General features: G+C 38.0%; 1 protein-coding gene across 3 annotated transcripts in view; it reads right to left on the bottom strand.

The window, feature by feature from the left end:
- The window catches only part of Lama2 (laminin subunit alpha 2), a 679,163-nt gene that overhangs the window by 87,679 nt on the left and 578,863 nt on the right, over positions 1-12,621 (bottom strand). For all 3 annotated transcript variants that reach the window (XM_008827821.3, XM_029560968.1, XM_029560969.1), the window contains one exon: positions 10,594-10,696. In XM_008827821.3, coding sequence (XP_008826043.1) covers positions 10,594-10,696 — 103 coding nt within the window. The remainder of the gene's footprint in view (positions 1-10,593; positions 10,697-12,621) is intronic.

Here is a 12,621-nt window from a genome sequence, read left to right as displayed (position 1 = left end):
CATGTTTGTTGCTGTTCTTTTCACAATAGCTAAGAGATGGAAGCAACCTAAGTGTCCCTCAGTTGATGAGTGGATAATGAAAATGTGGTTCATTTATAAGATGGAGTTTTACTCAGCAGTAAGAAAGATCAAATCATGAAATTTGCAGGTAAGTGGATGGAACTAGAAACTGTTATACTACGTGAACTAACAGACTCATAAAAATAAGTGACATATGTTCTCCCTCATATGTGGATCCTAGCACCAGATCCTTATAAGTGAGTATGTATCCAGACAAAACTACAGGAACCAGGATAATGAAAGGAAACCAAGGAGGTAATGGAAAAGAAAGAATCTGAAAGAGAAGATAAGTAGGAAACAGGTGTTAATAAGGGAGATATGGATTAAAATGGAGTTATTTTAAGGGGATGGGGAAGGTAGGTTATACAAGGAAACCTGGGGATAAAGGGAAAGAAGGAGCTCAAGAGAGGTGGGACCATAGAAGGGAGAAATGGGAAGAATGGGGGCACTTTAAATGTGGAAATCATGGTGGAAGGGTTAGATAATGTGAGAGATAAATAAGGCCTAGCTAGTTTAAAAAAAAAAACCGAGGGAGCCATATTAATCCAACAACTTACTGACAGATTATACATACAACTAACTCAAGGAACATAATACATGTCTAGTTAAGGTTTATCTGAGACCCTTTGGTCTTTGCCCAAACTTTATCTACATAGCACATGGTAATTAAAAGTACATGATTGGTGGAACTAACTTTCTTGGATGTTTAATAGCCATACTTTGAGGCTTAAATTAATTTTGTCAGAGGGACTTTAAGGACACTTTTTTGCTCCTTGCCGTCCAAGGTTGACTAAGTTCTAGGGGACTACAGAGCATCTCTCAAAATGTCATGTAACTGTGGTAAGTAACCTGTCCTCTTGATCAAGGAAGACATGGAGACCCTACCAGATGGACTTGAACCAGTGTCCAGTCTATAAAGAGGATAGTCAACACAGAACATATTTCCTCCATGCTTCCAACTGAAGCCAGCCATGGTCAAGTAGGACCTTTGACTTATCCTCACATAGATGGAGCTGTTAAATAAAAAAAAAAAGGGAGCCAAGGGCTCCTCCCAAGCCCATGTGATCCCTGAGGAACAGATCCTCAAATGACCTTAAGAGGAAAAATAAATAGGTTTTTCTGGGCCAACTGCATAGTGTTAAACACACAAAAGGTAAGTATAACCAAGGATTACAGGGATCAATACAATTCTTTAAGAGTCCCTGTGTATAGCTAAAGGCTACATAACAAGAAACAATGCCAGACAGAAGATACCCTCCTTTGAGTTGTTGGCCAGGGTGGCCCAAGAGAGTCCCAGACAGCAACCCAGCACAGAACTGGGAAAATGAATAGCAGACCCCAATCTTATCTAAAGGAATATTGGCAAGTGCTTGTTGCTAGATGAGGAAGATCTTATCTTCCCAAAATAAGGAAATCTAGATAGGCTGACTAGACTCAGCAGATGGACTAGCACTAGGTAAAGGTTGGGGGCGCTGACAACACAGTGGACAGTAACAGGATTGACAGAGTGTATGGGCTCCAGTGGGGAGGGGCGCTATGGGAGGGTGCCACTTGGGATGTGGGTATATAGATGAATAAGATTTTTTGGGATGTTCTATATGAAATACACACACAAAAAATCAATCAATAAAAAATAAATTATATTTGAGGAAGAAGCATAAAAATTTGTTTCATGTTAATTAGTAGAGGTGAAAAACATTACCATTGAAATCTACCTGATGACTTTAAGTCCATGCACAGGTGCCAAAGATCTCAGAGAGTAATGGACTGTGACTAGCAATAATCAGATATATAGAGATTAGAGACGCATGTGCAAACATCTAAGTGTTAGTCGCAGTAAAAATGAGTTTTTCTGTATGAAACTATATTTAAAATGAAATGGAGAGCTTTTTTAAAGATTAAAACCTAATTCAATTTTATGTCTTTTAAGGTTTATACTGAGTACAATATTGTATAATTGTATTAATTCAACTATGAACCTAAAAATTTACAGCCAATTTTGAAACAGATGAAGCTTAGTTATGGAAAATGTTATTGAATATGCCAATGTTGTTGTAATGAAATGCTTCTTCTAATTATGTGGTTATTAAATAATTAAAAACAAAACAAAACAAAAACAGTTTCAGCTGCACCAAAGCAGAGCATCAGCAGAGTCTGAGAGCATGCCCTGCCACGTCCTTCCTCCTGCTCCATGCACAGCCATCCATGTCAGACAGTCATATCCCAAAGGAGCATCACTGGCCAGGGCTGGAAATGGCTTCCACCAATCATAAGCATTTTCTCACAATTACCATGTTCCAGGCACAGTGCCAAATACATGAGTCCTACGAATGCCTACTCTAGGGCTTGTGGCAGTTTGTGTGAGCTCTCGGGATCTCATTTTGCTCTTCTCTGAGGTAGAGAATATGGGAATCTGGGAAGGCAGATGATAGAGTATTTAGGGGCACGCACTTGCCTCACTGAGTGCACTGAGGTAACGGAAGTAACTAAAGCAACAGGAGCCTTGGACCCTCTGACTGTGAGAGTACTTTGTTCTTACTCCTTTTAAATATGAAGTGATTTTTGCAAAACAGTGAATGAAGTCCTCAAACTAAGTAACACCAGAAGACTGAGTAAACACAGCAAACTGATATATTGGGCCTTTTAGCACTTACCACTCTGTAAGATCATTTATTCCAAAGCCTCTCTCGCTGTTCCTGCTCGAATGTATATTTTTGATATAACCAAACTATATTTATATTATTGTTTGAGACTGAAAATATATAAATAATCTGCACATGTCATTGTAATTAGTGAGATTTAGTTTTCTTTTTTAAAAAATATATTTTTGATTTATTTATGTTGTGGTGGCATATGAGTAAGTGTACCCATGTTGTGCAGTGCCCATGGAGGACAGAAGTGCACATTGGATACCCTGGAACTGTAGTTACAGACCATTGTTAGCCACCATGTGGGTGCTGGAAACCGAACCCAGGTCCTCTTCAAGAGCAGCCACTGCTTTTAACTACTGAGCCATCTCTCCAGCCTGAGATTTTTGTTTTCTTTTTATGTATAATCATCTGCTTTTGAAATAGTTAAGCCAGTGTAAACATTCTACCTTGTTTGTGTTCAATACTTTTATTTATTTGTGTATTTTTTATTTGTTTTGTTGTTTATTTCACTGTGTTGGGGCTCACATGCAGGGTCTTTTGCATGCTAGGCCAGCATCACACCACACAGCACAGTTCTCCCTGAAGTTCTCAGTTTAGATTATTATGTAAATATTATTTACTTTCATGTCAAGAGGTATATTATAATTAAGTTCTTTTTGGTATATCTTTTAAATTTTTTTCTCTAACATTGTTTTCAAATATGATTATTAATGCTTTAAAATTTGAAATTAAAGTGTGGACTGGAGAAGCTAGAACAAAACATTTTTAATAGTCTGACTGTCCACTAAAGATTTAATACCATCTCCATAGACTTACTTTATCTCAAATAATAATCTACCTTCAAATTTTCAAAATTTTACTTTCTTAGAAGATAACTGTATTAGAATATAGGCATGAATATTGCCAAATTGATCTTAGTCAGATGAAGAAGTTGTTTTCTTGCCAGTATTGATACTGACCAAGTCCCTTTATGTATATAAAAATGGACTAAAGTAGATAGATTAATTTCTTAATATTTTATTTACTGTTTTTATTTTATGTGTATGAGTGTATTGCCTGCATGTAGGTAGGTGCACCTGTGTACCCATGAAGGTGAGAACAGGATGTGGGATCCCTTGGAACTGGAGTTACAGATAGTTGTTAGGCACTGGGAATTGAACCTGGGTCCTTTGCAAGAGGAATCAGTGCTTTTAACCACTGAGTCATCTCTCCAGCCCCGATACATTGATTTTTAAGCAATATGTTATATATAAAACATACACCACATGATTATATGATTATCTAAGTATAGGATTTTATAATTCCTTGGATATATGGGACCTTCAAACTTTATTCTTGCTGTGTATTCTTTTAGCTTCTGCCCTTAGTTTATTGAAACCAAATGAAAAGACTTGAAACCCAATTTGTCAGTCAGCTATCATGATAAATCATAGAGAAATGAGACCAGATTTTATGCTTCTTTGAGCATTCCTCTGCCAGAGTCCTTCCTGAACCAAGTACAAATGTCAAACGGATCGTCTCTCGATCTTAGTCTAGTTCTTGGATTACTATTTTGTTTTTCTTTAAATGAAAGCATTTCTTTTGAATCTAAGAAATATTTGTAGTTTCTTATGACATCTTGATCTCCCATAGAGTTGGGTGTACATGTTTTGGTGCATTTTTAGTATTTTACAAAGTGTTCATTGATGGAGTAGAAAGCATCCAAATGGGGCATCCTTTAAGATGGGCATAGATATTGACAGCCCCCTCGTAACTGTTATTTGCAATTGCTGTGAACTTCCTCCCACTGCAGGATCACTGTAGATGCTTTCAAACAGGAGGGAAAGGTATGTGTTTGGTCATAGATTCTCCAAAGGTTTAGGACATAGGGACAGAGGTAACTGCTTCTGCCCTTAGTTTATTGAAACCAAATGAAAAGACTTGAAACCCAATTTGTACTCCTGACTGTGGCGCTGCAGACTTGTCTTATTTTGGCCAGCAAGGAAATTGAATCTGAAAGCCTTTATAGGACAGGTTCTCTTTAGTTCAGGCCACACCATCCCTTGGGTTATCAGCAGCTGGAGGCATTTTTGTTTATTTCCACTGTATACAAGCTGACTTGTAAACCCCACAGAATCCTAGTTTCTGATTCTGAACATAGAACCAAGCCCAGGTGAGTTTTCAGCTCTGACACTCATGTTTATTGTGCAGGCCCGTCTCTTGCTAAGATGACATAAAAGGGCTTTCTGAAAGTTTGCCTCACAGGTGGGGTGGTGTTTGATGAGCCAAGTCTCACTCTCAGAGAAGATCATTCCAGTGGCTTGGGCCTCTGTATTTGCCACTATTCTGACATTTTGTTTCCCTAACCCAATTCTATCCCAGTTCTAAGCTCTCCATTTTCACTGTTCACATTCCAAAGACGGAACCAAAATTCTGTATGAGAAGCTGCCATTTTAAACAAGAGATGATAGAAAAGCATGCTCAGCCAGGCAACACAGGCTTGGTGTCACTCACTTATTTTCAAATTGCTGCTTGTCAATGGAACAGATTTGCGTATCTTTCACACATGCACCTGTGGAAGGGCTGATGCAGGTAACTGATAGTATGTGAATTAAAAAAGAAAATATCTTTAATAATATAAGAACGCTGCATTCATGGAGCTGGAGAGATGGCTCAGTGGTTAAGAGCACTGGCTGTTCTTGCAGAGGATCTGCCTACATGGCAGCTACAAACTGTCCTTAACTCCAGTTCCAGGTGAATCAAAGCCCTCTTCTGACTTCCGCGGCATTGCGTGACACAGGTGCACTCACATATATGCAGGCAATACACTCATACACATAAAATAATAAAATATTAAAAAAAAAGTTGCAAAGTTCAACCCCTATATCATAGTTTTATTTAGCAGCACCACCATAGTCCTATTTATTAATAGGAATATAATATACATAAACTAAATAACATAATTTTTTTCTAATAGAATAATGAGAGAATCTCAATAAATAAATATCTGCAAATGTACTATCTCAATCATCTCAATACTCTTCAGATACACTTGTGTAGAGTGAATTCCTGGGTACTTGGTGGAACATTGTACAGAAAGACAGTGTTAACTGGTGGGGTAATTGTTAATGATGGGAATATAGTTTTACCCTGTTCTGTGTATTGGACAGTACTGTATGTCAAGGAATTCTCTGATTTATTATTCTTTTCTGTTTGATTTATTTTTATTTTATGAGTGTTTTGCCTGATTGTATGTTTGTGCCCCACATGTGTGCAATGCCTGTGGAGGTCAGAAGAGAACATTAGATCCCTTGAAACTGGGATTACAGATGGTTCTTAGCTACCACATGGGTACTTGGAACTGAACCCGTAGTCATTGCTCTTAACTGCTAAGCCATCTCTCCATCCCCCTAGTATTTTTGAGCTTGAAATAATCCTTTTATTTTATTTGAACATTTTTCATTTTATTGAATTTCTACTTATTTTTCCTAAGGATTTAATAATTTCACTTACCTTAGGAAAAACCAAAAATTAGAAAGTAAATAAAATTGAAAAGTGACTACGTATAAGACAAGGTCCAAAAAATCTTAGTGTTCCACCTACTACTGCATTCTTGCCCCATACATATTGTATGAGAACCTCAACTGACTATTTTATTGACAAAACTTCTTGTTCCTCTATAGAGTGGTATTCACTTGGTGGTATTAATTCATCCTCTGACTCTTTCAATCATCGTTTGTCCCAAGCCTAGAATCTATCAACGAAATGATTTTTGCCTCCACAGACATTCAATCAGTTCAATGCAGTCTGGCTTCAAAGCTCAAACATGCACAGGGGCAAGTTTACTTTTAACAGATGTATATTCGAAAATTAAAAAGCAAAACAAATTGCTCCTGGCAAGTTGAGACTCCCTCAAGGCAAGGACAGCATAGAAATGACACGGAGCAGCAGTAAGCCATTTGTGACTAAAAGTGCAGGGACAAAGTGAGCTGTACTGACTTGAACAAGCGACAAATTAGAAATATGGAGGGCATGCTGGCCCCACCATTTTTATTCCTTCTAACTCCAGGCGCCACAGAGAGAGAAATGACTAAATCTCTACTTTAATAGCTGCTGTCAAGAGTTTTGCTCTGCAGGGCCTACTTCAGCAGCTCCTGGTGGTAATAGATGGCATGTCCCTGATTAACAGCCATTTTACAACCTGTGTAATTGGCCACAAATCAAGGGAATGTCATAATGTAGCAAGAAAACATTCCCATCTCCGTCATGGCCTTGGCTAGGTTTTCTGGGGAAATTATTACTTGAGTAGTTTGTGGGTTTTCATGACTTTAACTAACGTACTACCTGAAGTACAAATAAAAGATGTTTAAATTAATGAGCATTTCTGTCTCCTAACCTTTTCTACCATCCTGGTCCTAAGATTTTCTTTCTACATGCTAAAAATAGAATGTGTCTTCATTTGTGTAATGAAGGAGGTTTGGGGAGAAGCAGAGACAAGGCAGGACAGGGATTAGTGTGAGATACTTGAAGCTCTCAGCTCAGGGGTAAATTCTGAAGGAGTACCCCAAGACACAGCAGCCAAAACACAAGTTTTTTTTTTTTTTTTTTTTAATAGAATATTTTTTTTTTTTTTTTAATAGAGTAACTTTTTACTTTGTTTCAGAGACAGGGGCTTTTTTAGTTCAGGCTAGCTCCAAACTTGCTTTTCAATTGAGGATGACTTTGAACTTCTGATTCTTCTGCCTCTATACCTCCCTAGTACTGGGGTTACAGATATCCTCAACCTTGCCCAGTTTATGTAGTTCTAGGGACTGAACCCAGGGCATGCTAGGGAAGCACTCTGCCAATTTAGTTACCCAGCCCCTTGAATAACTATTTTACATCAAAATTGATACAAAGAAGATCCATGATAAACAATATAGTAAATTTTTGAAGACAGTGCCTGGCTTTGTACTTGTGCAGCTCCTGTAACTCCTGTGCCCTGAGCCCAGCCTTAGCATGGGCACTAAATAGGGAGAGTGGCTACAAAGTAATGATCAATTCTCCTTGTCCAACACACAAACAGATTATGGCTCTTTATAGTCACACTTCTCACTGTAGGTGAGCTATCACCAACATGTACTATGTAAGAAGAAACATTTACGTCAAATGTAATACACAATCTAAAGCATTTTAATATGAAATTCAAGATATAAAGGAGATAGATTTCAGAATTTCTGTTTATTTTTTATTATTTTTATTTTATGTGTATGAGTGCATTGCCTGCATGTATATAAGTGCACCCATGTTGTGTAATACCGCAGATGTCAGAAGAGGGAATTGGAACCCCTGGAACTGGAGTTGGGACAGTTGATAGCTGCCATGTAGGTATTTGGAACTGAATCCAGGTCTTCTGCAAGAGCAACCAGTGCTCTTAACCACTGAGGCATCTCTTCAGCCCCAAGATCTTGTAATTTCACATGAATTGCTAATGGAGTCCAAGATATTTTAGTTTAAAGCATGCCAAATCTAAATGTTTCAAACTGCCTTCTAAGACAAGTAATGACTTATTTAAGACCAAATAACCACAACAATGGCCAGCATAGCATATGACATTGGTGCAGTAAGTGGCACTTTTATTTTGGGGGCAACCAACAGCTACCTAATTGGACTAAATGCCCACTCAATGGGAGGAAACTCAAGTATGGTAACTGTAAAAATAGCCAAATACACATGGCTTGAGAGGTCACAGATCTTAGAGAAAACATCAAGACTGTCACATCCCTAGACTAATGTAATTTCTTACTATATGAAAAATATATATCCTTATATTTACAGAAAAATATCCAAGTCAGTACTCATCAAAGAAGGTTCTTTTGGAGACTATACCAAGTACCACAGCTGGTCACAGACAGACATTGTCTATGAATTGCCCAGGCCTAAGCAACACATCTGTAATGCAACCTCTACTAAGGCTCATGGAACATAGAACAGGGGTAAAGAAGACACTAATGAATCTCTCAGCTCTCATTAATGAAGCTCCCTCATGCAACAGAGGGCCAGGAACACCAAAGGTCACAAAGGGTCAAAGCATAGAGGTTAAGAGTCTGCAGAATGCTGGTCTATGGACAGGACTCCTATATTATTCATCCACCCAGGACTTGGGGTGCATTGCGGAAGAGGGGACAAAAAGATTGTAAGAGACAGGGAGGAGGCCCACGACCATGGCGAAATAGAATCCTACAAGCTCCTGGGAGCCCTGCTCATATGAATCTACAGCAATGGTGTCAGCATTCACATGTCCCATGCAAATTCAAGCAGACAAAAAGCCAGCATTGAACCGGGGAAATGGTCAGCAGACTCTAATCTGAGCTGAAGAAATACTGGAAACTGATTACAGCTAGGTGAGGAAGAGCTGATCTTCCTAAAGTGAGGGACTCTAGATAAGTTGACTAGACCTTAAGAGATGAACTTGCACTGAGGAACATCTGGGGACACTAACTGACACAATAAACCTCAACACAAATGACAGAATGTGGGGATCTATGGGAGGATGTCAGTGGGGAAGGGGATAAAGATGATTAGGATTGATTGAGTTGATCTGTATGAAATACACAAAAATTCAATAAAAATGAATTTTTAAAATCTATAATTTGTTTATAATTTATTCCTTATTTAATTATAAATATATGCTAATAAATAATATGATAAAATGATTTATTATTTATTTAAAAAATCAGTAATTACATCACAATTTGAATGAGGTGGTAAGTTATACATTATAACTTCAGAGTTCAAAAATGTCTTTCCTGAAGAATATCGTGTCAAGTCTATTACAGCAGTGGTTTGTCGGGCCTATGAGAAAGACTGCACAGACAGGATGAGTGTGAGTTGGATATGCTGCTGTTTCCTGGAGAAAAGGTCTAAGCTAAGACTGTTTTTATTTATTTAATGGCTTTCACACAGGATATCATACTTATCTAACTACTATTCACTACGTGCAGTATTGGGGATGGAACCTAAGACTTTATGCTCGCCAGGTGAGCACTCTATCACCAAGCAATGTTCCCAGCCCAACCACTTGCTGTGTCATCCAGCCTTCCTTGAACTCACTGTCCTCTTGCCTTTTCTACCTCCATCCTCCAGAGTGCTGCTGAGCTAATAGCTGAAGCTCTGGCAGAAGGTCAGATAGAGAAAAGCCAAGGGGAATGGGTAACTACAAGGAACAGTAATACCCCTATAAGCATATGGTGCCTTGGACTGAAAATATACTTTAGAGGGTCTGTGCATATGTAGTAAGGTGGAGGAGGAGGATGCCACAGATGCAGGCAAACTAGGTGATACCAAGGGATGAGACTAGAGAAACAGGGCAATATGACTGAGAATCGGGTATTACTTGAAAGAAAAGATATATACAATAGCTTACACTGACAGCAACCATGTTTAAGAACATGTTCTTAGCACAAACCCAATACTATACGAGAGTAGGTATTTTATGAATATTGATATGTTCAATACAGAAGAAAAAAATGACAATATTTTAAAATTTTTTGGAAACTTCAGAACCTATTTACAAAGCTGAAAATTTTACAAACGCATTGATGACATGTTCTCCTAAATCATTTTATCTGAATTTTATTTCTGAAACCATAACAAAATGAAGTTTGGTACTTTGAAATTTTTCATATTGAAAATGTGTTTTAGAATGGTAAAAGTGCTATAGAAACTAGGTTAAAAGTTGAGAAATATTACCCAGTGGAAGTAATAAGTGAAGATAAAGTATTGCTAAATTTGTGAGAAACTTTACTTGTACCATATCATATTATAGAACAATTTAAAAGTGATGTTTAATAATTTAATTCTTATAATGAATATAATATAATATTATAATGAATATAATATAATAGAAACCTTGGTCACTAACCTTTCACATCATTTGCTAACTTCTTGGCTTCATTAAGGATCCTGAAGCTTTTCTGAAGAGAACCTTTGGCATCTTCCTTCAATAAGCCTTGAGGACCTGTTGCCTGTGGACAGAAAAAGAGAGGTAAGGTATCCCAAACCAGAGAGAAATAGGGCAGCAAGCCCCAGAAGGCAGCAGGTATACAGAGCTTGTTTTATGCACCACAGATTTAGAATTTTAAATTACCAATGCACATTTGATGACTTGGAGCTGCTTTTTGGAGGATGAGGAGGTCTAGAACAGAGTCCTTTGGACTACAATGTAGAGAAAAGGGCTGGTTTGGATTCCAGCCATGAGAAGGAGAAACTAGGAGACTGTGTTATTAAGGAAGTAAAAGGTACAGAATCCCTCCATGCATGATGGCTGGAAGAGTTGCAAGGGTGTCCCTGGCCAATATCCGGGGCTGCAGAAATTAAGCAGTTTAAGAGCTAAAAACATTCACTGACTTTATCCCTAATCATGTTTTATTCTTACAGGGTGATCAGGAAGCACTTCCCATATCTCTAAGTGTTGAAATGGAGGCAAATATTATTCTCTTTTGAAATATATGTTGAAGGATTATTGCCAAACATGAACTTCTAAATGGCAGTCTCAGAGCCACAGTCATCTCTAAAAAAGATGTATTTGTTAAGGCATAGATGGATAGAAGTGACACAAAGATAATAGGATAAAAGGGTCATTTAACTTCACTGTTGAGTTACCCATTTTAATAGTGTTTGCTTTGTAGCAACCATTGTACAGCACATATATACCAAGAAAAAAATCGAATAGGATCTATGAGTAGGTTTAAATTGGAAAAATATTTCAGAGTACAAGAAGAGCTGGAGAATGCCAACCACCTGTAGTTGAATTTATAGATATGGATTTAGTTTATTCCAGATGTGACACTCTTTGAAGTCATCTACAGTGGACTAATTAATGTCATTTTTATCAATTGTGCTATTTGAGCATCAAACTAGGAAAGATTACAGCTCTTGATAGTGCTGTGGTCAAATTTGTTTTAACGTGTCAATCCAAGTTTCTCTTTAAATACATGATTGATCATGAGTCAGATAACCTATGCAATAGTATTACAGTTACCAAAAGACATGTTAAAAAGCATCTGACTAAATAGAAAAGACAGTGTATATGCCAAAGACAACCTTGGAATAGGAGTGTATGGAAAATTGACAGGGTCTAACCCTGGGAACAGGGAAACTGATTAGAACCACATTTTTTCTTGGGAATTAGTACAATAAAACTACAGAAATGTCATTTATCTCGGGGGACCAAACCCAGTGGCAGGAAAGGTCACAAACCCTAGAAGAGAACCTACCACTGCTATTTTCCTAAACCAATAGAATTTCTGTTTTCCAAATCTCATCCTCCTACTCACACATATACTCACATCACTCCTGATCAAAGAAACAACAACAGATGAAGACTACAACAAAGGTCACAACTGGTCAAAATAGAGAGAATAAGTGACCATGGGGTGCTCACCTACGATGCAACCCCTACACCTATGGCTCAGGGAACACTGCAGAATAGGTACAGGAAGATTGTAAGAGCAGAGGACCAGGAGCCTGCTGTGAAATAGTGTCTTTTAGATACGAAAGGGAAACTGCATCCAAGAAATCTCAAGAATATGGTTGACTAAGCAAGACTTGAAATATGAGATCAGCTGACATGCTGAAGTAGATGGGGGAAGTTTCACAAGGTCCCACCCCCTAGATGAAGAGCCATAGGCAATCAGTGGCTGCTGAGAGAGGGAGAATCAGTTTTCTTCAGGAATGAGCTCCTGATAGGTTATCCAATCCCAAGTGCTCAGCTCTAAACACATGTACACATGAGCATCACTAAATGGACTCAGTAGTTGTTAAATGTGTTCATGCGCGTGTGTGTGTGCATGTGTGCATGTGTGTGTGTGTGTGTGTGTGTGTGTGTGCTGTATGTAACAATAATAATTTAAAAAGAGGATGCCATGAGTTTGAGAGGAGGTGTTGGGGA

The sequence above is a fragment of the Nannospalax galili genome, unplaced genomic scaffold (assembly GCF_000622305.1).
Source record: "Nannospalax galili isolate Female #2095 unplaced genomic scaffold, S.galili_v1.0 scaffold53, whole genome shotgun sequence".
NCBI classification, from domain to species: domain Eukaryota; kingdom Metazoa; phylum Chordata; class Mammalia; order Rodentia; family Spalacidae; genus Nannospalax; species Nannospalax galili.
Note: the sequence above shows the minus strand (reverse complement) of the source record. Positions and strands in the feature narration are given on the sequence as shown.